Source organism: Crocodylus siamensis, chromosome 1 (assembly GCF_052110815.1).
Source record: "Crocodylus siamensis isolate JL-2025a chromosome 1, ASM5211081v1, whole genome shotgun sequence".
Classification (NCBI taxonomy): Eukaryota; Metazoa; Chordata; order Crocodylia; family Crocodylidae; genus Crocodylus; species Crocodylus siamensis.
In genome coordinates this window covers 393,948,865-393,976,135 of record NC_143395.1, presented here as the reverse complement: position 1 = coordinate 393,976,135, position 27,271 = coordinate 393,948,865, and the positions used below count along the sequence as shown (strand labels likewise).

The following is a 27,271-nucleotide window of genomic DNA, read 5'->3' as shown; positions in this document are numbered from 1 at the left end:
AAGAATCCACTGATGTAAACATTCATGAAGACCATTTTAAGTATTGGAGCTAGAAGCCCAAACGTTATTTGTGGACCAGGTTTTAATACCAAGCATATGTGTTTGTGGGTGGGAGTCTTGAACCCTTCCGGAATATGCACATACACATTAAGTGTGCATAATACACTACTTTAAACTGGAAACATATAATTTCTCTCCCAATACCACGTAGACTGGCATGTTGTAAAAAAGTAGTTGCTGGTGGCTAAGTTTTTCACTTTACTATGTGGGAGGCAGTTACAGTCACGGGTTAGGCTTTTTCTTAAACAGACACACTACTGTGTAGAAAAAGCTGCCTATGTAGTAGTGTAGAATAATCCAAAAGCCTAACTCCTGGTTTTACTGATTCTTTCCCATTTACGCTAAGTTTATATTCTACACTTAAGATTATTGGGTTTGACTTGCACATTGAGAGATATTTGTGCGCCATAATAAGGTAAAAGCAGGCATGCTAGAATTTCTAATTGTCTGATTATTGGACAAGTAGATTATATACAAATAAGATAATTTTCATGCACAATCCCAATTTGCCAAATATGCGTTGCATATATAGTTCTGTCAGCTTCATGTATAGGCGCTAAAACCTTTCAAATGTGCCTACAAGTATACCATGAAAGACAGCACAAATATATACCGATGTAAAGGACGGTCACACAAACAGACAAAGACTGAATAGTCCATTTCAACCACCATAAGTTGATGTTCCCTTTTGATGTTTATAAGAGCATAGTCTTTGAGGACTAACATCTGAACCATGCATTCGCCTTTATGGAAAACAGGATCTTTTTCTCTTCTAAGTGATATACATATACATCAGAGTCAACAAAGATGTACGTGAAACCTATAAAGAAAAAGAATATGAATTTAACTAGCCCATAATTTTCATAGGATCTTTATGACTATGAAATCTATCTAACCAATGCAAGTGGAATAATAGGTATATTGGATCATGGGAAATTGGGCTCTGCCTAGCACTGATACAATACTCCATCAACTTATAGGAAGGCAGAGTAAAACAATAAACACCTCTGTGCACCTCTTATTCCTGCTTGTGCTCTGTAGTAATGACTTATCTTTTCCCCCTTTGTAGTGTAACTAAGGGGGGAATCAGTGGGAAGCCAACCTCAGGTACAGGATTGATGATGGCAGGCATTCCCAGTCCAGCCACCACTGCGGTCAGCCATCATAGAAACTTCTTGTTACACATCTGGATCTCTTGGCTTTAAGTGCAGGTTTAAGTGAAGAATTACAATATATCTGCTACTAAGTAAATTGTAACTAAGACCTTGTCTACCCTACACTAGTGTAGTGTAGAGTGTAAAACAGATCTACACTATCTACCTAGCAATGCAGCTACACTGATAACTGGAATCCTAGGGTAGATTCCAGTTATCGGTGTAGCTGCATTGCTAGGTAGATAGTGTAGAGTACATGGCAGAGTGGCACAAATTATCTTGCAGTGGTGAAACCATCAGTGCTTCACTGTACAAGTCATGAATAAACTAGCAGTTTGCAACAGCACTTGAAATCTCAAGAGAAACCAGGCCTAAAATTAAAAAGAACAAATGGCTGGACTTGAGAAATGAAGTTTGAAGCAAGAGTTGAACTTTCTAAAAACTTGAGGGTTGTCCCCTCATATTCAGCATTTTGTTTTGATAAGTAATTGTGAGGAAACCCAGCCACAGCCACCAGTTCACAGGTATATAGGACCAGAATTTCAAGAGTCATAAAAGTAATTTACAAAAATAGCTTGTATTTGTCTAGATACTGTATGTAAGTCATTTAATTTGTTCTGCCAAGTGGAATTATATGTCTGACTAAGCCCTACTTTAAATATTTTATTTTCATGTAGTATTGCATTTGTTACACACCTGCCCATTCAAAGGCGGCATTTACTGTACCATTGATTCCAGGGAAGCCATCTTGAATTTTTTTAGGGTATCCTGGTTCCATCATTTTGAGAACTTCATCAAAACTGAAATAAAAATGCATGGTTTCAAGATTTCTCTTTAAAGAAATAAAGCTACTCCTTTTGGAAAAATCTGATACTACTAGCAGGCAATAACTACTTTCATTACTGCCATGTATTCACAGGTAAACAAAAGGAATCTCAATCTCCAAGACATGCATGTGACTCAACACTCGGAACTAATCTTGAACTACAGAGAAGTAGGATTTTCCAGCTCAAACTTAGTTCTAGTCCAGAAAAATATGAAAGTACAAGCAAATCACCTCCTTTTACATTTCCTTGGTTACATTTGCCAGCTACAGTCATTCAAATTATTACTAAATTCATAGCCTTTGTATCAGCACAGTGTCTAATAGCATAGTGTGCAAGACAGTCTTTAATCCATCCTCTGAATTTGTATATTGCAGGGAACAACCATGCAGTGGCAAGCACTTGATTTCATAACTAGTCAGTCCTACTAACCTGCAAAGAATCATGCCTAAAAGGTGTGAAAAAGGTGTTTGAAATAAGGCCTAAAACCCAAGTTGCAAACAAAACCTGATTCATGATTGATAAATGTTCCCCAAAGTTTACCTACCTTTCTGCATACCTAGAACCTATTCTGAATGTTATTTTTTTTTTTAGATCCCAATTTAATTTGTGACTTTGCATGAATAGAGATGACTTAATCCTCATTACTCCTATCAGAACACTCCAGACCTTCTAGGCTAAGTACAGGCATTCAAAAAGCCCTAGCCTGAATTGATTTATTTTTTGCAGCTTAGTCTAACCTATATAGATAGAACCAGCAAGCAAGTGAACAGACATTCACTTTTGATTCTGGGAATGCAGCCACATGCTGCAGGGGCTCAGGCCAGCAGCCAGAGGGCGCTAGAGTGAGCCCTCCCTTCCCTTCTGCAGTGGCTGGACCAGAGGGAAGCTGAGCTGAGGGAGGGGGCTTGGCCAGGCACCAGCAGGCCTGAGTATGATTGGGGAGGGGTTTACACTCTCACCCTAGGCTGCAGGGACCCCAGCTGGGGTGTGCCTGGAGAGGGAGGGGGGAAGCAGCCCTTGGCAGCCTTTGCAGGAAGGAGGGAGCATGGTCAGCCCCTGGCTCCTGCCAGACACTGGCCCTGCATGGCCCCCTGAGGTGAAGGGGGGAGGGAGGGAGTTTATTTCCTCCTCCCTTCCCTCTCCCACCGGGCGACTGCAGCCAGGGTCTGCCTGGCCAGGGTATAGTAGCCCCTGTCAAGGGTAGGGGCATAACCAGACATTGGCCTGGCATGGTCCCCTGAGGTGAAGGGGGCCTGGAGAAGGTTTATTCTCCCCTCCTCTTTCCCACTGGGGGACCGCATCCCCAGCTGCCACCTCTGTTGCTCACCCCTTGCCAGCAGCCCCTGTCACGGTGTCCCAGGGAGTGCAAGACTCTTCCTGGTGGGGTGGCTGCACCGCGGGTAGGAGCGAGGCAGGCAGAGCTGTAACAGCCTGAACAGGGTAAGTCATGGTGGTGGTTTTAAGAGAGGTTTGGGGGGCTATGGCCACCCCAAAATTCAGCTTAGCCCCCATAGCCACCCCTCCCATCCTTACCACCACCACTACTTGCCCCGCACAGGTTGTGGCAGTCTTGCCCACCCTGCTCCTGCCCACAGCACAGCCCTCTCCACCAGGAAGAGGCTTGTGCTCCCTAGGACACCATGTCAGAGTCTGCTGCCCCATCAGGGTCCCATCCCTTCACCACTCCAGTGGCAAGCGTGGGGGTATGGCCAGATGCTGGCCAGCATGGCCCCCTGAGGCAAAGGGGGCAGTGAGGTTTATCCCCCACTCACTCCCTTCTCCCCCTGGGGAACCCCAGCTGGGATCTGTCTGGCTGGGGGTGAATGGCAGAGCTGGCAGTCAGGGCTGGCAGACCCCGGTTGTGGTCCTCGGGGGAGAGAGGGAAGGGAGTGGGGAATACACCCCCTCCCTGCCTCCTTTGCCTCAGGGGGCTATTCTGGGCTGGCATTTGGCCATGCCCCTACTCCTAGCACTGGAGTGGTAAGGCGGGGGGGAAGGATCCTGACAGAGGCTGCTCCATCAGTCAAGCTCTTTGGACTAGAAAGCACATCCCAGCCCAGGACGGAAGAGCATGCTGGGATGCCAGGGGACTTTGATTTAACTTAAACTAGGAAGGGGTCTGGGACAGAACTTCCATAAACCACTTTGACCTCTGTCAGTTAAGTCTGCCAGTTTATCTTAACTGGTTATCTTAAAACCAGATAACCAGTTAACTTATCTGGTTATCTTAAAACCAGTGTTGGCCATTATGATACTGGTTTATGTGCACTGAACTTCTGTTCATTACAGATTTAAACCAGTTTGTGATCACTTAAATCAGTTTATGTATAACTTCTGTCCCTCGCCCTAATGTAGCACACCACTGTTCTCAACTAATAGCAAATGTTCTGAACTAATAGTGTGGAGAAGATGGTTTTGTAAAGGGTTGTGAGGTCAAATAGAAAATTTGAATGGGTGCTATTAAGGCTGCAGTGCATGGTGGGTATGATAATGTAAAATTATGCGCCTTTGGGTGTCAGAGGAAAGAGTATGACATATTAAGTGGCTTAACTTCTCATTTCCTTATTTTGTGTTTTACAGGTAGATGTCTGTATTTAGCAACATCAACTGCTTCACAGCAAAGTTTTCTGTATGTTCCCCCTAATACTAAATTTGATTTTGCAGCTCTTCTACCTATGGGACTCAGTGAGGATAGGATGAGCAAATTTGTTCTTTTGTTTCAGTAAAACTATATTTTCCTACAAAAATATGTAAAATGATGAGATTAATACCTCCAAAATTCATCTCCAATGAAGAAGAAAGTCTTCTTCTTCCTTTTTATGTAAACTGCAGCATCAATGTGAGTGACAGTGATAAAGAATCCGAGATCATAGATAGAATGCACTGATATTTCCATGGCCAAAGTATTCATTATCCAGTATTTCGAAGCTGAAAACAAAGCCATAAGTAGTTACTGTAAAGAACAATTTTGCATCCTACATATTACAAAAATGAATTGCATTTTTGTCGTATTTCCTCTTATTCGTAGGATTTTTCTAATGGGATCCTTTATTAGTCATATTCTCCTGCTGAACTCTATAAGTGTTTTACCATAGATTTCAATGGAACAATAAAAGACGGCCCAGTGCTAAATGTCTGTGAAACTCCTATCCCACGTCTCTCCACTTTGTGTTAGATTTTGAAAGCCTGACATGTCAGATGATTATTAGACAAATCACAGAAAAATAATGCCAGCAAATTAGTTGATTTAAATGCTATTTTTGCATTTGTAATACAAGCCAACCTTTTTTTATCCAGTATGGTTAGGAGGATAAAATTGCCTTTTAAATTTTGTGAAAGTTGAAGGGTTTTTCTTGCAGACAGTTGGAAGGAGTTAATTTATGTGCATTAAATTCCTGGCTAAATTTTTGAACTTGAAAATATGGTGTTGGGATTGACAGAAACACTTTAGTATCAATTGGTCAGACATAATCCATGCTAGATTGAATGCTGGGATCTATAGTGGGAGAGAAGCAAGGGGTATAAAATTCAGTACATGCCATAGTTACCCTTCCCTCTTAGCATGCACACTGTGCCCCCCGTGTGAGACAGGATTCTGGCCTAGATGGACCTAGGCCTGACCCAGTGAATGAAATTTATTATGCTTTCATGTTCTTATTTCCATTTACTATTTGAAATAGCGTGGATGTCTCTAATAGAAATATCATATTAATACAACATCTACCTCACCAATCCAAAACCTGCCTTTACCCAACAAAAATGCTCCTCCAGAGAAATAGACTTTTTTTTAAAGATCTCCCTGGACAAACTTACTAAAATACAAGCACCCCCCCTTTGCCATGACTACACATCTCTGGCTGTCACTTAGCATCCCACACTGGAATCTATAAGAAATATTATCCAATGGTTATAACGGATTTTCAAAGGGCGCATCTACATGTGTGCTTTAATGTGCAGTAGCCTAGTTTACTACTCATTAGAGTGTCACAGCAAAAACCATGCTCATACGCTAATGCACAGTAAAATTAACTTATTAAGTGCACATTTAGTGTCACTAAAATGTACTTTTGCTATTGCACATGAACAATAGCAAATGTTGCTCTGAGAGCCGCTCTAGTTAAAGCACTGCCACGTCTCATGGATTAGCATCCTCATGCTTAAAAATGGTGGTGGGGGCACTTGAACTAAAGCTCATCCAATGAGCTTTAGTTCAAGTGCCTCTGCTGCCATTTTGAAGCATGGGGACACTGATTCAGAAGACACAGGAGGCTGCGGGAGCTCAGTAATTACCATGCTTGACGTATTGGAATTCCAGTGTGTTGGAGTAGCCTCTGTGCTCTTCTATAGGTGCCTTCACAGTAGAAGTGCTATATTTATTGCACGGTAGCAAAAGCACATTAATGCATGTGGGGATGCACCCAGAGAAGATCACACCCTAAAAGAAAATTTCCTAAGCCTTCCTCACTCCAGTTCTCAAACAACCCCACAACCTTGCTAAATTTATCTGAAGCAACTCTTCACTCACTGATGAACACTAAATGGAAGCAGACCTTGACAACACAACAAATGCAAAACATGTAAACACATCTCCACAGTTGCCATGATTCATGCCTTCCACAGCAAAACCATCAGAATTCAGGTACATATTTCTATCACTATGTGTGATATCCCTGATTTAGTACACTAAATACCTTAATGAAAACTATGAGGGTGAAACCAAATCACCAGTATACTCCAAGATGAAACCCCATGAAAAAAGTGAAAGGATAGAAATATCCTCTCACCAGGGGGAGAACACTTTTCACAAAACAACCATGCTCTCTTTGACCTTAACGTTCTTGTCTTCAGTGGAAACCTACCCAACCTAACTTCAGAACATGGGCTTGAGAATAGATACTCATGACTTTATTGGATACCAAAAACCATGAGAGCATAACAAAAACTGTAACAGAGACACATTGGTTTAATAGCTTGATAATCTCTCACTTTTCCCTCTGCTAGTTTGCCTTTGCTCCGCAGACTTTCTCATCTCTTTTAAAGTGGTCAAATTCCTTAACATTATACGGTTAAATTAAAGCAAATGTTCCAGTTTGTATTTAGCTTGAACTGTGACTACTTCTTTCCCAGACCTGCTAAAGGGTGCCTGAACCCTGAAAACTGGTCTCTCTTCTGTGTCAGATGGTCCAAGAAAAGATATTACTCCACTTCACAAATCTTGCTTCTCTGGTATGAATTAAGCACAATATTCACCTGTGAAAAGACAGACTGTCTTTCTGTCTGGAATTTCATAAGCAGCATCGATTTTTGTTTGGAACTCTGGGAAGTAATTCTGATGGAATCCTTCCACATTGCCTGCTACCCAGTACTTTCTGAGCCACATATACCTAAAAACAAAAAATGCTTCTTTAACAAAATCAAACACACTTATAATTTCTTACACTTTATTCTGCCCAACTTCTGAGCACATTGTTCTGTTTGTGATGCTTTCCCTCAAATATCATTACCTTCAAGTGATAATAAGAATCTGTTTAAGTGTTCTGACTTATCTACAGCTTTGAATCTTGGTTTGAATCTTGGTTTGTTGCAGTTCAGGGTTTTATATTTCAAAGGAAAACTCGTGCACTTTTCCCCATATTTCAGAATCAAATACATTTGCAGCATGCTATTAGAAATTGTTAAAAAAAATAAAATTTGCCTTCTTTTAAAGCTATCATACAGAGCATGAATGTATTTGTTATTGATATCTGTGTAGAGGGATTTTTTTATGCCATTTCCAATTTCTCCTACTTCCTGCCTGTTAACACAAAAATTGAAGTCATATGGGAGAGATATCCTCAGCCATCCAGAGAAAAGTTGACACTTCCAAGAGGCATCTCTTGATACTATCTTCAATTTTTAATCTTCTCTTTCATATATATATACACATTCAGACTATATATAATTTCATATGTATATACACATTCATACATAGCAGAACATAACACCTAATAAAATGCACTGAATTGCTCCTTTTTTCAAGTATGGGTAGGTGATGGACTAGACAATTTAAAGAAGTCATTTTCCAGCATCTCTGCTTCTATGAAATTCCTTACAGAGTGCTTCATTAGTAATGTACTCTTCAAACATTTAAATGATACAGTCTGTGCAGCAACAGTGATAAGCTTGATAACAATGTACTGTGTACAATGAAGGTGGATATTTACCCATCCTTGATGAAAAGCAAGCTATTTCCCATACTAGTCACTGCATCAAAAGTTAGGGAGCTGTCACATTTCTCTGGAACGCCTCGCCCAAGTGAATTTTTACTTTCAGCACCTTCAGACAAAGCATATGTACATCTATTTATGTTCTATTTAAAGTAAAAATATGAAAACAAAGTTTGAAAAAAAATAGATTCTATTATCCAGAAACATGATTACTGCCTTTTTACTACAGCATTTTTCAACTATATCTGCTTACCCTTTAACCTACATTTCCTAAGGAAACATGTAGATACAAAGCCCATACTCAGTCAAATGATCATGTAAGGAAGACTGCTGCAGTGTAAAATCTGTAACTGGCCTAAATGGATATAATGAACTGTCATTACCCTTTGTATTAGACAATTCAGTGGTAACAATGCAATCAGCTTGAGATTAATTGAGGATAATTGGAGAAACTGGATCTTCACACTTCAATTATAAAAGAAAGAATAACAGGAGTTGAGAACATGGTGTCCATTTGTCTATTTAAAGTGTCATCGTTGTCAATCTGCCTTAGTGGGAAGTAGAGATAATCTTGGAAACCCAATAAAATAACAATCTTTATAATGTTAGTGGTTGTAGTAATGAATGAGCATCTCCTAAATCAGTGGGGGCTCACGTTTTTGACAGGTGTGCCACAAATTAGCCCTGTGCCCTCCCCAAATGCCATTCTGATCCCCTTCCTCTACCTAATCTGCTACTCTGCTTTTTACTCCCTACCCAATCTGCTGCTTTGTAACCTACTTCTTCCCTAATCTGCCATGTGCCACACACACAGGTTGCTCATGCCACTTGTGGCACTCATGCTTCAGGTTGGCCACAGGTTAACAGGCAGCCCAAAGGCCCTGGTGGCTGCCTCTCCCACTGCTGTCTAACTGCTGTGTGGACTACAGGTCCATGCAATACCTGAGCAGCCTGTATGGGGGGTGGGTCTAGCAGCACAGCTTAGACAGTTCAGGGAGTTCTGGGGGAGCTGTCCCCATAGCATGGAGCCCATGCAGTGTACAGGACCCAGATGTTCTGGAGCAGAACAGCCCTGTTCTAATTAGTTCCTAAAGGTATAAGCAGCAAACATGTCATCACAAGGTAACTGGAGTGTGAACTTAATGCATCATCTGTTCTACAGTAATTGACTGTGAACATGCTCTTTCCCTTGGTCAGAAAGATAAGTTTTGCAAATGTGTACACATGAACAGTTACTATGGAGTGGTTGATGTGCTATAAATTCCTGCCCTAGCTTATGTTATAAACTTTCTTGTGTGCCCATACTCTGCAAGAAGTTAGACTCACCACAGTATTTTGCACACAGCACATGAGATTCTACAGAACATTGCCAATATGAGTTGACTAAATTCCTGGGGAACACATGTTTTGGAGCATTGTTAAGCTTACTTTATATTCCTTGTGTAAATAGGAACTAACAAGTCCAAAGGACATTGAAATATTCCAATTACACATAAATTGCATAGTCATTGCACCTCCCTGCCTACCAAACATGGATTTAGCACCTGATTCTCCATTATTTTTTCTTCAGATATATGTTGGTGTAGATAGGCTGATATAAAAGTGGTATAATGGATTGGAAGATTGAAGTCATTTACTCTTCATACAGGAACTGTTTCAGTAGAATTTACCATACAATGACTGGATTGCTGTCCGATCATCATGTGAAAGTTGGAATCCTTTTGACTCAAAAAATTTATATTTTGGATACATAAGTGCATTTGGATCTTTGGAATGTCCCAATCCAAGAGAATGGCCAAATTCATGAGCCACGACACTGAACAGGTCATATCCTAACAAAAAAGAAATTCATTAGGTTAAATATGAAACTTGAAAGTACTGATTTCAGATTACATGAAAGGTTTTATATTCTATTGTTAAATATTAGATCAGTCTCCTGGGATTTACCATTATTATTGACATGTATGAATGAAGGTAATTATGTTAAGCCCAGAAGGGACCATTTGGATATCTGACTTTTATAATATAGTATATTGAGCAATACTGGCTAATTGTGGCATCAATTCTATACATTTTATTTGAAATGAAGCATTACTTTCAGAAGGCTATCCAGCCTTGATTTATAGACAATGAACTGGAGAATATACCACATCCCTTGGTATTTTGTTCAAATAGTTAATCAAAGTGTGCTAAAACTTTGTGCCTTATTTTAAGTCTGGTATCTTTTCTCTGAATTTCTGACTAGTAGTCAGTCTGATAGACAAACGTTGCAGATTCTTGGGTCACCCAAAACAATTTTGTATGCATTTCCTGTGAAAAAATAAAATTGGTTCCTAAGCATTTGATAGTAATTCCATTTCTGTGTGGAAAATAGGCTGGATATACATCAATCACAAATAGTTTAGAGAAAATATGTAGCCTCATTGAAGGCCTGGACACATGACGTATTTTCACTTTTGTAACTGACCTTTACACCGATGTAAACAAAGAACAGCGTGATGATGTAAACTTCTGCACTGGGTAACAACACTCAATTTGGTGCAGAATTACCCCTGGAAGACTCATGGGTATGTGTCTGCCCTTACTGTGAAGAAACCATTTTCTGAGTGTAAATGAGCTTCTGTTAGTTCCTCTGCTACCTAAGGATGAGATTCAGTAATAGCAGTCTAACAGCATACTGCACTGGAATAATCTGCTCATCTGTCTGCCCCAGACACCCGTATAATCTATGTCACCAGTATAAATGACACCAGTGTAAATATAATCCTATGTCCAAGCCCTAAATGAATGTAGGTGGACACAGAGGAAATTAAAGTATTTTCAGTTAACAGCCATGAACCCATTTTTTTTCTATTTGGCTTATGCCCTAATAAAAAATCCTGAAGATTTTTTTGACAAGTAGAGTACCATTATTTGTGGACAGATGAAAAGTTAAAGCATTTAATGTTAGTGCCTTACAGCTAATCCACTGTTACTGTTTTGTGTCCTCTATTTCACCACTCTGCTCTATATTCTGTCTAAATAAAAATTAAAACACTATAACTTTAAACCTGTTTCACTACACTGGTATAGGAATAAACCAATGATTCTCAGCCAGATTGCTGTGGCATGTAGGGATACCACAGGATCCTTTTAAGAGTGCCACAGGGTGTGGTTCAATATTTATATGGTTAGGTATGCAGCTACCTATTCATGATTCACAATTCATGATAAACCAAAAGATTTCAAATAGGAATCCGGAGTGTAAAAAATATTCTGATCTTCTGTGGTCTTTCTGAGCTCTTTGCAACAGAAGAATTGCTGTATCATTTTTCTGTAGTCAAAAAGCAAGTGGCAGCTAGAAGCTGGAATTTTCCAAGGGGTGCCTTGAGCCTAGTTGGGAGGACCTTGCCTCTAAAAGGTTAAAAATAACTGGAGTAAACTGATAAAAAAGTTACATGTGTTTAGCAGAAGAACATTCCCAAGCAATAAGTCCCCTTGCTTTTAGAATAGTTTTGCATTAAATGTGGCTACAGCCTTTGCCTGGCATTTGGGAATGAACTAAAAAAAGCCTAGAATCTAAGATCAAGACTATTAACTAGAAATGCCTGATTGCCTATTGTTGGTTGTATAATCATTCTGGGATTCATCTGAGTGGAAAGATTCCACTTGTCCTTATTTGGTTTCGGATCATGGCCTTTCTGAGTTAATAAACCTAAAACAGTGCTGCTTTTTCCTGCAAAATGTTATCATGCTTTCATGCTTCATTAGAATGCAAAGGTCGTTGAAAACTTCCTGGTTGCTGGTATATGCTACTGTTTCTGAAGGAAAACTACTTAATATTCACAATTGGTCATGCTCACTTTTTTAAAATATTGGGTACTGTAGTATGCTACAGGTCTCATGGGCTGCAACCTAGCTGCATGTGGTAAGAAAGTGATTGAAGGTCTGCTAGGAGGCCTGGGACAGCTGATGAGGATAATTAACTGGTCTAGAGGAAGTTTAAAGTTCCCAGGGAAGAGAGCAGAGAAGGCTGAGAGGCTAGAGGTGACAGCATTGAGTCATGATACCCTCTCAGGGCCTGGCATAGATGGAGGGAGAAAATATTGGGGGCACTGAGTGAATGCACCAGCACAAGAGCTACAACTCCCATTGTGCTCTGCATGGTGCGAGGTATGTGTGGTTAGCCTCTTCTTCCTCAGCCATGTGGAGCTGAGCGCATATGGAGTGCTGGCCTGGCTGCATGCTGAGCAGCACCACGGTGCTGTTGCTGTCACCAGCTGCCACAAAATTAGTTTGGGGGGCTAAGCTCACCAAGCCCTGGCCTTCTGCTGCCTACGGGGCATGGGAAAGACTCCTGGGTGCGAATTAACCCTTTATTGTTTATGTATTTATTTGGTTTCTGTTTGATGGTATATACTGTGTTCTGGGGGGCAAATTTGCTCAGGGAAATAGACTGTGCTATATGAACCGACAACACACTAAATGTGGTGGGGAATTTAGGCAACATAAAATGGATACAGGATCCCTGCTAAAATGGCTGGAGGGACTGCAGCAGCAACAGTTTCAGCATCTCCAACTACAGCAGCAGCAACTGAAGCAATTTCAAAGAGAGAAGCATCTGCAAAAGCAGGAGTTCCTGTGACAGCAGTGGGAATGCAGAAAAAATGACACACATGTTGGTGAGTCACTGAGAACCCTGAGGCTTGAAGGCGAAGGGCTCCCCAAGATGGGACTGGCTGATGACCCACAGGTGTTTCTGTTTATATTTGATCAGGTGGCTGAAACCTATCAGTGGCCATGGGGTATGGGACTGTGAGGGTCCCCCACTACTAACTAGAGAGCCCAGGTCATGTACTGGGTATGGGTTTGGCCCAGGATTAGAAGACCCTCAAGGTGGCCATATTAGATGGTTGGGTCTTCCAGAGGAAACCTAATCACAGAAAATTTTGGCTGGAGACCTGGGACCCAAGTATCCGGCCCAGAATTTAAAAGATATAGTTTCTAGGGTCGGAAAGGACCTGAGTAGATCATCTAGTCCACCCCCCTGCCATGGCAGGAAAGAGTACTGGGGTCAAATGACCCCAGCAAGGTGTTCATCTAACCTCCTCTTAAAGACTCCCAGGGTAGGGGCCAGCACCACTTCTCTTGGAAGTTGGTTCCAGATCCTAGCCGCCCTGCCCGTGAAGTAGCGCCTCCTGATATCTAGCCTAAATCTACCCTCTACCAGCTTGTGACCGTTATTCCTGGTCACTCCTGGCAGTGGTTGGGGGAACAGAGACTTCCCCAGTGCCTGTTGATTCCCCCCGACTAGTTTGTAAAAGGCCACTAGATCCCCCCTCAGCCTTCTCTTGTGGAGGCTGAACAGGTTCAGGTCCCGTACCCTCTCCTCATAGGGCCTGCCCTGCTGTCCCCTGAACATATGAGTGGCCCTCCTCTGGGCCCTCTCCATGTTGTCCACATCCCTCTTAAAGTGCAGCGCCCAGAACTGGACGCAGTACTCCAGCTGTGGCCTGACCAGTGCCGCATAGAGGGGGAGGATCACCTTCTTGGACCTGCTTGAGATGCATCTGTGGATGCATGACAAGGTGCGGTTGGCCTTCCTGACTACATCCCCACACTGCCGACCCAAGTTCATCTTGGAGTCAATGATGACTCCAAGATCCTTTTCTGCCTCTGTACTGACAAGAAGAGAGTTCCCCAACCTGTAGGTATGGTGTTGATTGTTCCTCCCCAGGTGCATCACTTTGCACTTGTCAGTGTTGAATCCCATCCTGTTCTCATCTGCCCGCCCTTGTAACCTGTCTAGGTCCAATTGTAGCCTATTGCTCCCTTCTAGAGTGCCCGCATCCCCCCACATCTTAGTGTCATCAGCAGATTTGAACAGGGTACTTTTTACCCCCTTGTCCAAGTCGCTGATGAAGATGTTGAACACTGCGGGCCTGAAGACCGAGCCCTGGGGGACCCCACTGCCCACATCCCTCCAGGTTGAAAATGACCCATCCACCACCATTCTCTGGGTGCGGCCCTCCAGCCAGTTGGTGACCCAATTGACTGTGTGGGTGTTGACACCGCAGTCCCCCAGTTTCTTAATGAGAACAGGGTGAGAGACAGTGTCGAAGGCCTTCTGAAAGTCCAGGAAGACTATGTCCGCTGCTACCCCTGCATCTAATGATCTGGTGATCTGATCATAGAAGGCCACCAGGTTGGTCTGACAGGACCTACCACTGATGAACCTGTGTTGGTTGCCCCTAAGCATGAAATCCCCTGTTGGCCCCTCATGGATGTGTGCCAGCATAACTTTCTCGAATAGCTTGCCTAGGATCGAAGTAAGACTAACTGGCCTATAGTTTCCCGGGTCTTCTGGCATCAGGTCAGAGCACCACAAGTGCTTGTAAAGCCATGCCAGGGGCCCTGTGTTGACCCCTGCCAATTCCCTCAGCACCCTGGGGTGGAGAGCATCTGGACCTGCTGATTTGAACACATCTAGCCCCTCCAGAAATTTCCTAACTTCCCTGACTCTGCCCACACCAGGCATATACAGCCACATACTTAGATGATGTAGTATTTGCAAACATGAGGGTGGACCACCTCCAAGCTGCCTATATACATGCTTATTCATATTTTAATTAGAATGCTTCAGCATGGCCTCACTGTCACCTGTATTAATCTCTTGTACATTCTAAAATAGCCTCGGTGGCACTTTATCTCTTAGATAAACTATCCTCCAGCCATTTTAAAACATGCAGGGCTTAAAACACAGAATGATGAGCTATTTTAATTAGAGGAGTTGTCTGGGAACTGCTGTAATTAAATCGCCTACTCCCAAGCATGTGTATGGACATCTCCAGTCACTAAATGAGGTGTTGCAATCTATACGTGCAGCTGGGCTCACAGCCAAACTGAGTAAATGTCACCTAGGATACGCAGAAAATAAATACCTAGGTTATATACTGGGCAGTGGGAAAATCAGGCTCCTGGTTGATAAGGTGAGGGCCTTGGCTGAGTTGCCAGTGCTAAAGACCAGCAACTGAAATCCTTCGTACGCCTAGTGTGTTACTAAAGGTGATTCATCCCACAGTTTGCCAACATTACAGCCCCACTAACAGACCTGTTGTGGAAAGGGGCAGCACAAAGGTTCAGGTCTCACCCAAATGTGAGACAGAATTTGGAACTATAAAATGGCTACTGTGCGGCACACTAGTTTTGCATAGTCCAAACCTGACAAAAGAATTTATTGTACACACAGAGGCCTTGGAGTGAGGCCTGAGAGTGGTCCTCTCCCCAAAAATTGTGGAGATATAGAAAGTTTTATATCTGAGTAGAAAGCTCCTCCCCTGAGAGCAGAGGTATGTCATAATAGAGAAAGAGTATTGAGCAATTAAATGGGCAGTAGACACCCATTTAACTACTACCTCTTAGGGGCTCATTTTCAGTTGGTTACTGACCATGCCCTATTAACATGGTTTAACGTTATGAGGGATGCTAGCCCATGGCTGATAAGGTGGTATCTTTCCTTACATATTTTGGACTTCTCAATACACCATTTCACGGGGTTGGCACATGCAAATGTGGACTCCTTTTCTCACAGTGGGGAATAAAGAAACAGAAGAGTGCTCCACTCTTGGGCAGGGAGTAGGGATGTGTAACAGGCTTCAGGTCTCAGGGGCTTCAGCCCAGCTGCAGGTGGTAAGAAAGTGATTGCAAATCTGGCAAGTAGGTCTAGGCCAGATGATGAGGATAATTAGCTGTCTCAGAGGAAGCTAATTATAACCTTCCAGGGAAGAGAGCTGAGACAGCAAGAGGAGGCTGAGAGGCTAGAAGTGGCAGCATCAAGCCATGATGCTCTTGTAGGGTCTGGGAAAGACTGGAGGGTGTGAGTTAACCCTTTACTGTTTATGTATATTTGGTTGCTATTTGGTTTATATTGTGTCCTGGGGGGCACATTTCCCAGGGAAATAAAGACTGTGCTATATAAACTGATAACTTGCTACAAGTACATTATTGGAATGGCTCAGCTTTCAATATTTTCACCAATCAGTTCTCTTGATTGAGCTTAGGAACCTTAACTGAACCTTTGATTTTTGTCAGACTTATTTGTATTTGTGTGTTTATCTGTATTCTCCTGGTGGTAGCAGCAACAGACTATATGTAGCAAAACTCACTCTATATTATAGTTCTATAGGAACTGGAAATTAATTCAGTGAGACAGAAAGCTGACCAAGTAAACAAAGCACTTGCCTTTTTTGACATATCCGATTGTCCAGAATTCATCTTCATCTAAATGCACATCACCTCCTATTGCTTCTTCCTCAGGTCCATATGCATGGCCCAGGATACCGCGAGGCCCATCAAAAGGGAAAAAGTCTCCATGCTCTGGCAAAGTACACACACGGCTTCAGCAGATGGTGGATCAGGTTAAGAAATCAAGTCACTTTCAAACTATTATTTGAACATTAATAAAACAACCCTTTAGATTTTTTGTTTCCTTTAGCTTGACTTTCTTGGTATTTCAAACTTCATGGCTGTGTCTACACATAAAAATAATCCAGGAGCAGTTTACTTTTGAGTAAACTCTCCCAGGCATGTCTACAGATGCGGAGATGTGGGAGAAGATTGCTAGGGCTGGCACTGGGAGAGAAGGATCTTCTAGCACTGGCCTCATGACTGCGGAGCTAACAAAGGGAACTCCCTGCTGCCAGGGCAGGGGGACATTGTGCCTGCCTGGGTTCTGGTGGCAGAGCCCACTCTGGCAGCAGGCAGCTCCTGGGGCCAGGGAGAAATCTCCAGCCCTCTGCTTCCCAGCTGACTGGGAGCACATGTGCTCCTCAACAAGTGTGTACATGTGTGCTACTGCACAATTAATAATCTCAAGTAAATGTGCTGCTTGCATTTGCAGGTAGGAAATTTACTTATGATTAGAGCAAATTACTGCGCAGTAAGCATCTGCATGTGTACAGTAACTGGCTTTTCTGTACCAAAAGGTGTGTATAGATTTCATAGATTTTTAGGTCAGAAGGGACCTCAATAGATCATCGAGTCTGACTCCCTTCCCTGGGCAGGAAAGCGTGCGGGGGTCAGATGACCCTAGCCAAGTGCTTTTCCAGTCTCCTTGTAAAGACCTCCAGGGTAGGGGAGAGCACCACATCTTTTGGAAGCCCATTCCAGATTCTGTTCAGTAACTCTTGCTATGAAGAAGTTCTTCCTGATGTCCAATCTACATCTGTTCTCTGTCAGTTTGTGGCTGTTGTTTCTAGTTACCCCAAGGGGCGTCCTGGTAAACAGAGTATCTCCTATTCCTTGCTGCCCAAACCTCCTGATAAATTTGCAAATGAGCACAAGATCACCTCTCAGCCTTCTCTTGCAGAGGCTGAAGAGATCCAGGTCCCTCAATCTCTCCTCATAGGGCCTTACCTGCAGGTCCCTAACCATATGAGTAGCCCTCCTTTGGACCCTCTCAAGGTTATTCATTCCTTCTTGAAGTGTGATGCCCAAAAGTGGGCACAGTACTCCAGCTATGGTCTTACCAATGCCACATAGAGGGGAAGTATCGTTTCCTTAGCCCTTTTTGTGATTTACCTTCTAATGCATGATAGAGTACAATTAGCTTTACTTATCACTTCATCACTTTGGCGACTCATGTTCATCTTGGAGTCTACTATGACTCTGAGATCCTTTTCTGCTGCTGTGCTACTTAGAAGGTCATCTCCCAATCTGTATGTGTGTTGGTGAGTCTTTCTCCCTAGGTGCAGCACTTTGTACTTATCTTTGTTAAACTGCATCCTGTTCTGTTCTGCCCACTTTTCCAACCTGTCCAACTTCACCTGAATCTGTTCCCTGCCCACCCGTGTGTATACTTTGCTGCATAATTTGGTGTTGTCTGCAAATTTGACAAAGCGTTCTCCATGCCCTCATCCAAGTCACTGATGAAGATATTGAACAGCATTGATCCAAGGACCAAACCTTGGCCGATCCCACTGCCCACATCTTTCCAGGTCAATACCGACTCATGCACCACCACTCTCTGGGTGTGTCCCATAAGCCAATTTGCCACTGACCTGACTGTAATCATTTGTGTAACAGCCGCTTAGTTTATTTATAAGAATGGAGTGAGATACCGTATTGAAGGCCTTTTTAAAATCCAACTAAATGACATCTACCTCATCTCCTGCATCTAAGGTTTTTGTGACCTGGTCATAAGAAGAAACAAGGTTAGTTGGGCAGGATCTACCTGCTATGAATCCATGCTGGTTGCCCTTCACCATTATTTTTTGTGCTGGACTCCCACAAATGCATTCCTTAATAATTTTTTCAAAGGTTTTCCTAAGGATAGAGGTGAGACTAACCAGCCTATAGTTACCCAGATCTTTCTTTCTCCCTTTCTTGAAAATAGGGACCACATTGGCCCTTTTCCAGCCATCTGGGACCTGTCCTGAGTGCCATGAGTACTCAAACAGTCTTGCCAGTGGTTCTGCTATGACACTGGCTAATTTCCTCAGCACCTGTGGATGAAAATTGTCTGGGCCTGCTGACTTAAACACATTCAGTCCTTCCAAGTGTCTCTTCACTGGGTCAGCGTGAACTGTTGGTGGGCTGGAGTCCTTGTGCCTGTTGATAATCCAGCTGGGAGATATGTCTTTATCAGTGTTCAGGAATATGGATGCGAAAAACTCATTGAAGAGCTCTGCTTTGTTGCACCTATCTGTCACCAATTGCTCTAATCTGTCTTGTAGGGGTCCTATGTTGTGCACCTTTTTGCTCCCTATATACCCGAAGAAGGACTTTTACTTGTCTTTAATTTTTGGTGCCAGCCTGAGTTCCATTACTGCTATGGCCTTTCTAACTGACTCCCTGGAAGTGCGAGCCAAGTAGGTATACTCCTCCTTGGTGGCTACCCTCTTCTTCCACAGTCTGTATGCTTCTTTTTTTTTTTTTTGTTCCTAGGCTTTCCTGGATTCCCCTGTTCAGCCAATAGGGTTTCTTGGCCCCTCTGCCTCCCTTTATGTGTCATGGGATTGTTCCCTTCTGTGCTGAAGTATTGTTCCCCTGAGGAATGACCACCCTTCCTGGATTCCCATCTTGCCAATGCTCCTGTCCTTCAGTGCCTCTCTTACTAATCTCCTGAGCTCAATGAAGTTTGCCTTTCTGGAGTCTAGCACCTCTGCCTTACTGGTTATCTTTCCCACCTTCTGCTAGATAGTGAATTCCACAATTGGTGGTCACTATCCACTAGGTTACCCTGTATCTACAGATCGCCCGCTAGGTCATCCCCTGTAGCAAACAGCGAGTCCAGTAAGGCATTTCCCCTAGTGAGACTGTACACCTTCTGTGTTAGGTGAAGGTCCTGTATACAGATTAAAAACCTATGTGAATGATTAGATCTAGCTGATTGCTGCTTCTAGCAGATGTCATGGTAGTTTAGGTCATCTATTACAACCATGTCCCTTGAGTATACTGCCTCTGAGAGCTGCCTTGAGAATTCCAGGTTTAGCTCATCCTCCTGGTGTGGCGGTCTATAATAGACCCCCACTACCAAGTCCCTTTCACCCCAACCCCCTTGTAGCCCTCAATGCCTACTGCCCAATTGTGGGTAGGGTCCCACCAGGTTTCAGTTAATCCAACCAGATCAAAGTCTTTGTTTGCAAGCAGGAGTGTGAGTTCCTCCTGCTTATTCCCCATGCTCCTAGCATTAGTATAGAGAAACTTAACCCCCCCGATAGGTACCCTTGATTACTCTCCTGTCCTAATGTGTTAGGTGAACAGCTCACAGGACTATATGGGCAGGTGTGCCAGAGCAACATTTGGAATAGAAATCTATTTCCTCTCATGTGACTAAATAGCAATTTTCTAGCTGTGTGAATGGTGTTTTTGACACTCTTGCAGAAATTCTGGTCCCCCTACCCTGTGTGTAAAGCTTTCTGGGCAAGTATGGCTACATACACATGTCTATTCTAGATGCATAAGTGCATGTAAGTCATGGAAATGTAGCTTGCTACAACCCAATGACTAATAACCAGAGGGGAAAGGAAGACTATTGCATTCTAGTCCTAGTAGCTGAGTGGGCTCTCACCTAGTCCGTGGGAGATTTGGGTTCTATGCACACTTTACCCAGACAGAGTTTGAACCTTTACCCCTTTGACTTCCCAACAAAGTGCTCTAACCAGCAAACTGATTAAGCACCATCCAGTGGCCCCTCCATCTCAGCTCCATTTTCCAGACAAGCCACTGCTCATTTCATTTAAGTCTTCAGACAAAATGGATGGGGAACTGTGCTGGGCACACAGCCTTGAGGTATATGTTCATTTTTCCAAAAAAACAACCTTAGCACTTCAAAATGCCTTGGACATATTCTTCACAAAAGTAGTACAGAAAAAGCAAGGCACCTTTAGAAGCAAATGTAATCATGATATCTGCATCTCCACTGTGTTTTCTCACAAAATTTAGTGGTGTGACATCACTCCAAACCTTTAGCGACATTTCAACTACTTGTTCCACCTCCTCACGCTTCAGTTTGTTGGTGTAATTCTGTATCCTTCATACAAAAAAAGTTCAGAAAGCACAAATATTAATATGCAGTTATTTAACCTTATGAGTTACGTGATCAGAGGGCTGTATTCTCTGGTCTACCAGGTTCACTGAGTCTCATGTAAATAATGCTAACTTGACCTAAAAAAGCTGGACATTTATTTGGGACAATTCCTTCTATGTAAAGGCAATGTTTATGTGCATAAAACCTACAGAGGCAATATAAATCTCTCTCACACTAGTGCAGATCCTGGAGCACTGTTATAATCTGCTGCTAGGCTTTAAGTTAACCATTGACATCTGTAGTTTTTATTTTTATGTGAACTCAATGTGTGGTTCAACAAGGTCTCATTGCAACCCACATTTTCAGTGACTAAGGTATAGATCATCGGTGCAAGGTCCATCCATACCAGAGAAAAAGTCTACGTTCCTCTCACTAGGCCTTGATAATGAATCTTCTACCTCAGGGGTGGGAAATTATTTTGGGCGGAGGGCCACTTACCCAGTTTTGGCAGGCTGTTAAGGGCTGCATGGGTAGCCCCACCCCTTGACAGGTGCCCCACCCCCTGGGCACCATCTTGGGGTCAATGTCCCACTGGTGGGGCCCAAAATGGGGTTCAGGCTGGCAGGGGTCCATGGACCTAGGCTGGGCTGCACCAGCAGGGAGAGGGGGGAGCTGGCTCAGCTCCATAGCGCCCCTGCCAGCTGGGACCCTGTGATCCTGCCACCCTGCTCTGGGCCCTGCCAGCACTGACCCTGGGGCACCAGTGTGGGCCCCGTGCTCCCACTGGCTCCCCGCCCACTCACACCCAGTGCCCCCCAGCCCTGCGGTACAGGTGGGGGGCAGTGCTTGCTGGCAGAGAAGAAGTTGGTGCTGAGTGCAGGGAAAAGCAGCCCCTGGCCCACCCATGGCTTGCGCTCCCTGCTGCAGGTGCTCGTAGTCCACGTGGGGCTGTCTTGAGCAGGCACAGGCAGTCCTAGGCAGGCTACGAGCAGCTGCAGCACAGAGCACCAGCTACATGGCGAGTGAGGGGTTGCTCTTCCCCATGCTCAGCACCAGCTTGTAACCTGGCCCCACTGCTAGTCTGGCAGTGGGGCCAGGTTACAAGGTGGTGCTGAGAGTGGTGGGGGGAAAAACAGCCCCTCGCCCACCCCATGCCCAGTGCCTCATGCTACAGGCACTTGCAGCCCACCTTGAGCTGCCTGTGCCTGCTCTGGACAGCCCTGTGTGGGCTGCGAGCACCTCCAGCAGGGAGTGTGCCAGCCACGGGGCTGCTCATTGTGCCAGGAAGGGGCTGCTTTTCTCCACACAGGGAAGGAGCCCAGGGAAAAACTGAGCATGGGGGGAAAAGCAGCCCCTCCCCCAACCCATGGCCAGTGCTCCCTGCTGCAGCCTTTCGCAGCCCGCACAGGGCTGTCCAGAGCAGGTGCAGGCAGCACCACATGGGCTGCGACCAGCTGCAGCACGGGGTTCCAGCCATGGGGCGGGGAAGGAGCTTCTTCCCCACCCCATGCTCCTTCCCTGCCCGGGGTCCCCCCCCTTCTCACTCCCCACTTACCTGCAGTTCCAGCGCAGACCAACCACATGCTTCCAGTTGTGGGGCAGGGCCGGGTGGGTCCCACTGTTGTTGGAGCCCACTGGGCTTCCCCTGGGTCCTACTGCCCTTGGTTCCTGTCATTTTTTACAGGAACCAAAGGCAGAGAAATATTAATTTTTTAGGGGCCCCACAAGCTGGATAGAATGGCCTTGTGGGCCAGATCCAGCCTGTGGGCTGTATTTTGCCCACCCCTGTTCTACCTGGATGTCCAAGAGCTAATATTACTGTAATAATGGGTCCTTGTTTACGAGTTCCATCTGGCGTCACTTCATAACATACCTTGCTGTGTCTAATTTCCAACGAACTCAACCATAACATTTTTTGCCCAGCACATCTTTTAAACTCTTTCTGGTGCATTAATGGCATTGGAACAATGAATAGATAGTCTTCATATTTCTTGAAGTCCTATAAGCCACACTTAGCACCTCTGAAAATCAAACTATGAGTTTACATATCTATATATTAAATCACTTTAGTCACTCAGTTCTGAAAAGGTGGGTCTGAGCTTCTGTTTGTCTAGTCTACTGAATCTGTCAAATGTGAACATAAAATCTATCATGAATGTGTATGGTGAACATTTATTAGCCATATAATCAGTAGTTAGTTAATACTGTTTAGAGCATGGGTGTCAAAGATCTGGGCTGTGGGCTGGATCTGGCATATAGAGCGCTATTGTCTAGCCTGTATGCTGTAAGCACTATATGTTGGCCCCAGCCCTGCTCAATGTGTATGATGCAGGGAACCCATCTGACATGGGCTGCACACAGTGCCTAGGGCCAGTCTGGGGCATACACTACATGTGGTGCCTACATGCTAGATCTGGGACTGGTCTGGAATGGGCTCACAGACTGACCCTTTGTGCTGCAGCTAGCCTACAAGGCCAGTCCAGCGTGGGGGTCATATGCAGCATGCTTCCCAGACTGCCCCCTGTACTGCATGCCATATGAGGCTTGGGACAAGCTTGTGATGCATGTGGTGGGCTGGAGCTGGGGCCAGGGCTAGGGTTGAGCCTGGCATGTGCTGCATGCAGCACCCGATGTAGTCTTGGGTGCGCACTGCCTACAGCACCTATACCATACTGGCCCTGTATGCTGGACCTGGGGCTCCTAGACCAAAGCCAGTGCGCCAGGCTAGTCTGGTGCAGGCACTACATGCAGCACATACTCCAGACTGGTTTATGCTCTGTGTGTAGCATATGTCCTGGTCCTGCGCCATGTGCCATGTGCCATGTGCATGGCTGGAGCTGCATGTGTGCTGCATGTGCTACATGGGGCTGGAGCCAGCATGTATGCTACAAGTAGCCTGTGGGGCCTAAACTGTACTAGCCCTATACTGCACTATGCTGTGCCTACACTGTCCCAGCCCTATGGGCTGACTTCAGAATGTGGGGCCTGTTTGACACCCCTGGAATAGAGCTTTGAAAAATGTAAAGTAGTACAGTAAGCATTTCTAAAGTACTTACATGGGACCACAAATAAAGTAATGTCAGGAGCAGCATGACACTCACCATGAGTTCCTTACCTCTGGGTTTTTTTTCTTTGGCAAAGGGGAACAATTTAGGTACTTCATAGAACAGACCAGCTATAGAATATGTTACCATTGTTATAGATAAGCTACAGATTTTGAAAATTATTTAGTTCTTTAATATGTTATGGGAGCATAGCATAAGTCACCTACACACTGTTTGTTAAAATGGAAATAAGAGTCTGGTCATAAGCACTTACCGGTATGTTATTGTATTTCCCTTCCATTTGGGCTTCTTTATATAGAACTCATGTTTCTTCACATCAGAGACCCCACATCGAGATTTTTTCATCATTGCCACTGTTTGAGTGTCCAGTTTGCCAGTCACATGGAGACCAAAGAACCCTTGAATCTCTTTAATCTTGCTACTGACAGCTCTAATATACCTTTTTGCTGTCCTTGAAGAGACTGGATCCATGCTATAAAACTGCTGCGGGTATTTCTGTATGAAAGGGGTAGGTTCAGAATATGTTCAAAACATGGCCCACACTTCAGTGAAATATTATTTTTAAGTATTTTATTCGTAAGCCTTCTTCTTTCAGGTACTGAGATAAATTTAAAATAGTGTTTAAGCACTTCACAAAAACCAATTAACCACACTTCACAAGTACACAAGAAAATACTCCTATTTCTATTTTACCTCTCTAGTAATACAGAGAAAATGGTTAAAGAGCTTGCCCTTAAATAGAGAGGGAGTCATCAAGACAGGCTTTAGGATGGGGTGGGCAAAATACAGCACCCAGCCCACAGACTTTGTCTGGCCCTCAGTGGGTCCCTTGGTCCCACCTGGCCGAGGTACCATCCAGCCCATGACACGTCCAGCCCATGGGCACGCAACAGGTTGGGGTGACTCCAAAGCTGGATTGCCTTTCTAGGCAAGAGGAGAAAGGGGATGAGGAAGAGGAACCAGGCACCAGATCCTGTTCCAGGAAAGTACGTGAGCCAGGGCTGCCTGTGTTTGGCTTACTGTTTGTTTGGTGGGTTGTGTGTGTTTTGGGCATGGGCTTTGAACAGTTGGGAGTGCTGTTAACTGAGTGACTGCTGTGTGATTGCTGCATGTGTCAGACAAAAGCCCTAAAAAAGGGGCAAAGCCAGGCCCAGCAAGGTATAAAAGGAGACTCCCTAAGTGACCAGGGACTAAGTGAACAGGAACAGCAAATAAGGTAGTTTGCAAGCAGTTTGCAAATCAGTTCACAGCTCTCCTCTTTGAAAGGGAGCCTTTAAGGTAAATTATTTCTTTAATTAAGAGTAGCTATCCTACATCTATTTAGTGCAAGTAGCTAAAACTTGGGAGCTAGACCAACACTTAGCCCCTTGTTTAACTACAGTCCCAAGTGAGGGGAAGTTCACTATGGAGTTTGCCTAGAAACTCTCACTTTCCTTCACTGTAAGGTTGGTGAGTGGAAACAGGGAAAAGGGAAATTTTCAGGAGCAGCGAACAGGCCAGATTACAGGGGAGTTTGCTAGGGAAGTTCTGCTTAGAAAAAGGGGCAGGAAGGGAGATCCAGAGACATGGCTGGAGAACGTTGCAATCCCAGAGGCACTGCTGCTGTCAGCTCTTCCTCTGCTTGCACCACTGAGGCTCACTGTTGAGGCTTCCACCCAGGTCCTGGTTTGGTGCTATGGAGACTGCAGCTTGTGGCTTCCTTCCAACGACAGGCAGATGGGGGAGTACCTGCAATGTGAGTGGTGGGTCCTGGTGGTGTCCCTCAGAGAGCAGGCAAGAGAGCTAAGGAGGAGGTGGCAAAGCTCTGAAGCATCCTCCGTCATGAGGACTGCATCAATTCAATGTTGGAGGAGACCTCTAGAACTGCAGAGGAAGGACTGCCAGAGGCAGTGTTAAAGAAGGAAGGGGATATGGACTCCCAGAAAGGTAGAAGCTGGAAGCTTGTGACCTATGGCAGCAAGCAGAAATCTTCATCTCCACCTGCAGTAGTTTGCCTGGAGACCAGATATAGATCCCAGGCAATGGTGGAGGAGAAGCATGCTCCATTGGTGGAAGAGGCCAGGCCAGGCCCCCCCAAGGTTGGAAGGATCAAGAAAATTGCCACAAAGAGGAAGTGATGGGTGATGGTGGTTGCTGACTATGATTTTTGGAGGACTGAGGCATCACCTGCTGGCCTGACCTGTTGTCTTGGGAGGTCTGCTGCTGGCCTGGAGCCCAGATCTGAGATATCACACAAAGATTACTGAGACTTATACAGCCCTCTTACTGCTACTCCATGCTGCTTATTCGTGTTGGCACCAGTGATACTCCTGGGGTGACCCTGAGCAGATCTAAAGTAAATACAGGGCTCTGGGTGCAAAGGTGGTGAGAACAGGTGCTCAGGTGGTATCTTCCTAGATCCTTTCAGTCAAGGGGAAGGGCCCAGACAGAAACAGATACATCCTGCAGATCAATGCATAGCTGCACAGATGGTGTTGCTAGGAGGGCTTTGGCTTCTTCAACCATGGGATGTTGTTCCAAGAAGAAGGATTGTTTGGAAGAGACAGGATCCACCGAATGAACGGAGCTTCCAGCATATTGGAGCAGGCTCCCTGCATGTGTGTAAGTGCCCCTAGGGACAGACGATGCAGAAAATACTGACGTACTTAATGCTTTTTTCACCTCAGGCTTCACAGGCAAGGTCAGCTCCCTGACTACTGCACTTGGCAGCACAGTTTGGGAAGCGGGTGATCAGTCAACAGTGCTGAAAGAACAGGTTAGAGAATATTTAGAAAAACTGGACATGTACAAGTCCATGGGGCCAGATGCAATGCACCTGAGAGTGCTAAGGGAGTTGGCTGATGTTATTGCAGAGCATCCAACCATTATCTTTGAAAATTCATGGCAATTTGAGACAGGTCCCAGATGAATGAAAAAGACAAATATAATGCCCATCTTTAATAAATTGAAGAAGGAAGATCCAGGGAACTACAGATCAGTCAGCCTCACCTCAGTCCCTGGAAAAATCATGGGGAGCAGGCCCTTAAGGAATCCATTTCTAAGCACTTGAAGGAGAAGGTGATTAGGAACAGTCAGCATGAATTCAACAAAGGCAAGCCATGCTTGACCAACCTGATTGCCTTTTATGATGAGACGACTGGCTTTTTGGTTGTGGGAAGAGCAGTGGTTGTGATATACCTTGACTTTAGCAAGGCTTTTGTTACGGTCTCCCACAATATTCTTGCAAAAAAGCTAAGGAAGTAGGGGTTGGATAAATGGATTGTCAGGTGGATAGAAAACTGGCTAGATTGCTGGGCTCAGAGGGAAGTAATCAATGGCACAGTGTCCAGTTGGCAGCTGGTATCAAGTGGAGTGCCCCAGGGGTCCTGGGGCCTGTTTTGTTCAACCTTTTCATCAACAACCTGGAAGATGGGATTGAGTCCACCCTCAGCAAACTTGCAGATGACACCAA

General features: G+C 44.4%; 1 protein-coding gene across 1 annotated transcript in view; it reads right to left on the bottom strand.

Moving 5' to 3' along the window:
• Window positions 1-779: 779 nt before the first annotated feature.
• The window catches only part of LOC149875251 (matrix metalloproteinase-20-like), a 53,848-nt gene continuing 27,356 nt past the window's right edge, over window positions 780-27,271 (bottom strand). The window contains exons 5-14 of the mRNA XM_090053095.1: window positions 24,074-24,315; window positions 20,610-20,758; window positions 16,468-16,602; window positions 9,918-10,079; window positions 8,245-8,356; window positions 7,758-7,835; window positions 7,292-7,425; window positions 4,813-4,969; window positions 1,911-2,014; window positions 780-880 (exon numbers count right to left, since the gene is read on the bottom strand). Of these exons, the coding sequence (XP_089909221.1) occupies window positions 780-880; window positions 1,911-2,014; window positions 4,813-4,969; window positions 7,292-7,425; window positions 7,758-7,835; window positions 8,245-8,356; window positions 9,918-10,079; window positions 16,468-16,602; window positions 20,610-20,758; window positions 24,074-24,315 (1,374 nt within the window). The remainder of the gene's footprint in view (window positions 881-1,910; window positions 2,015-4,812; window positions 4,970-7,291; window positions 7,426-7,757; window positions 7,836-8,244; window positions 8,357-9,917; window positions 10,080-16,467; window positions 16,603-20,609; window positions 20,759-24,073; window positions 24,316-27,271) is intronic.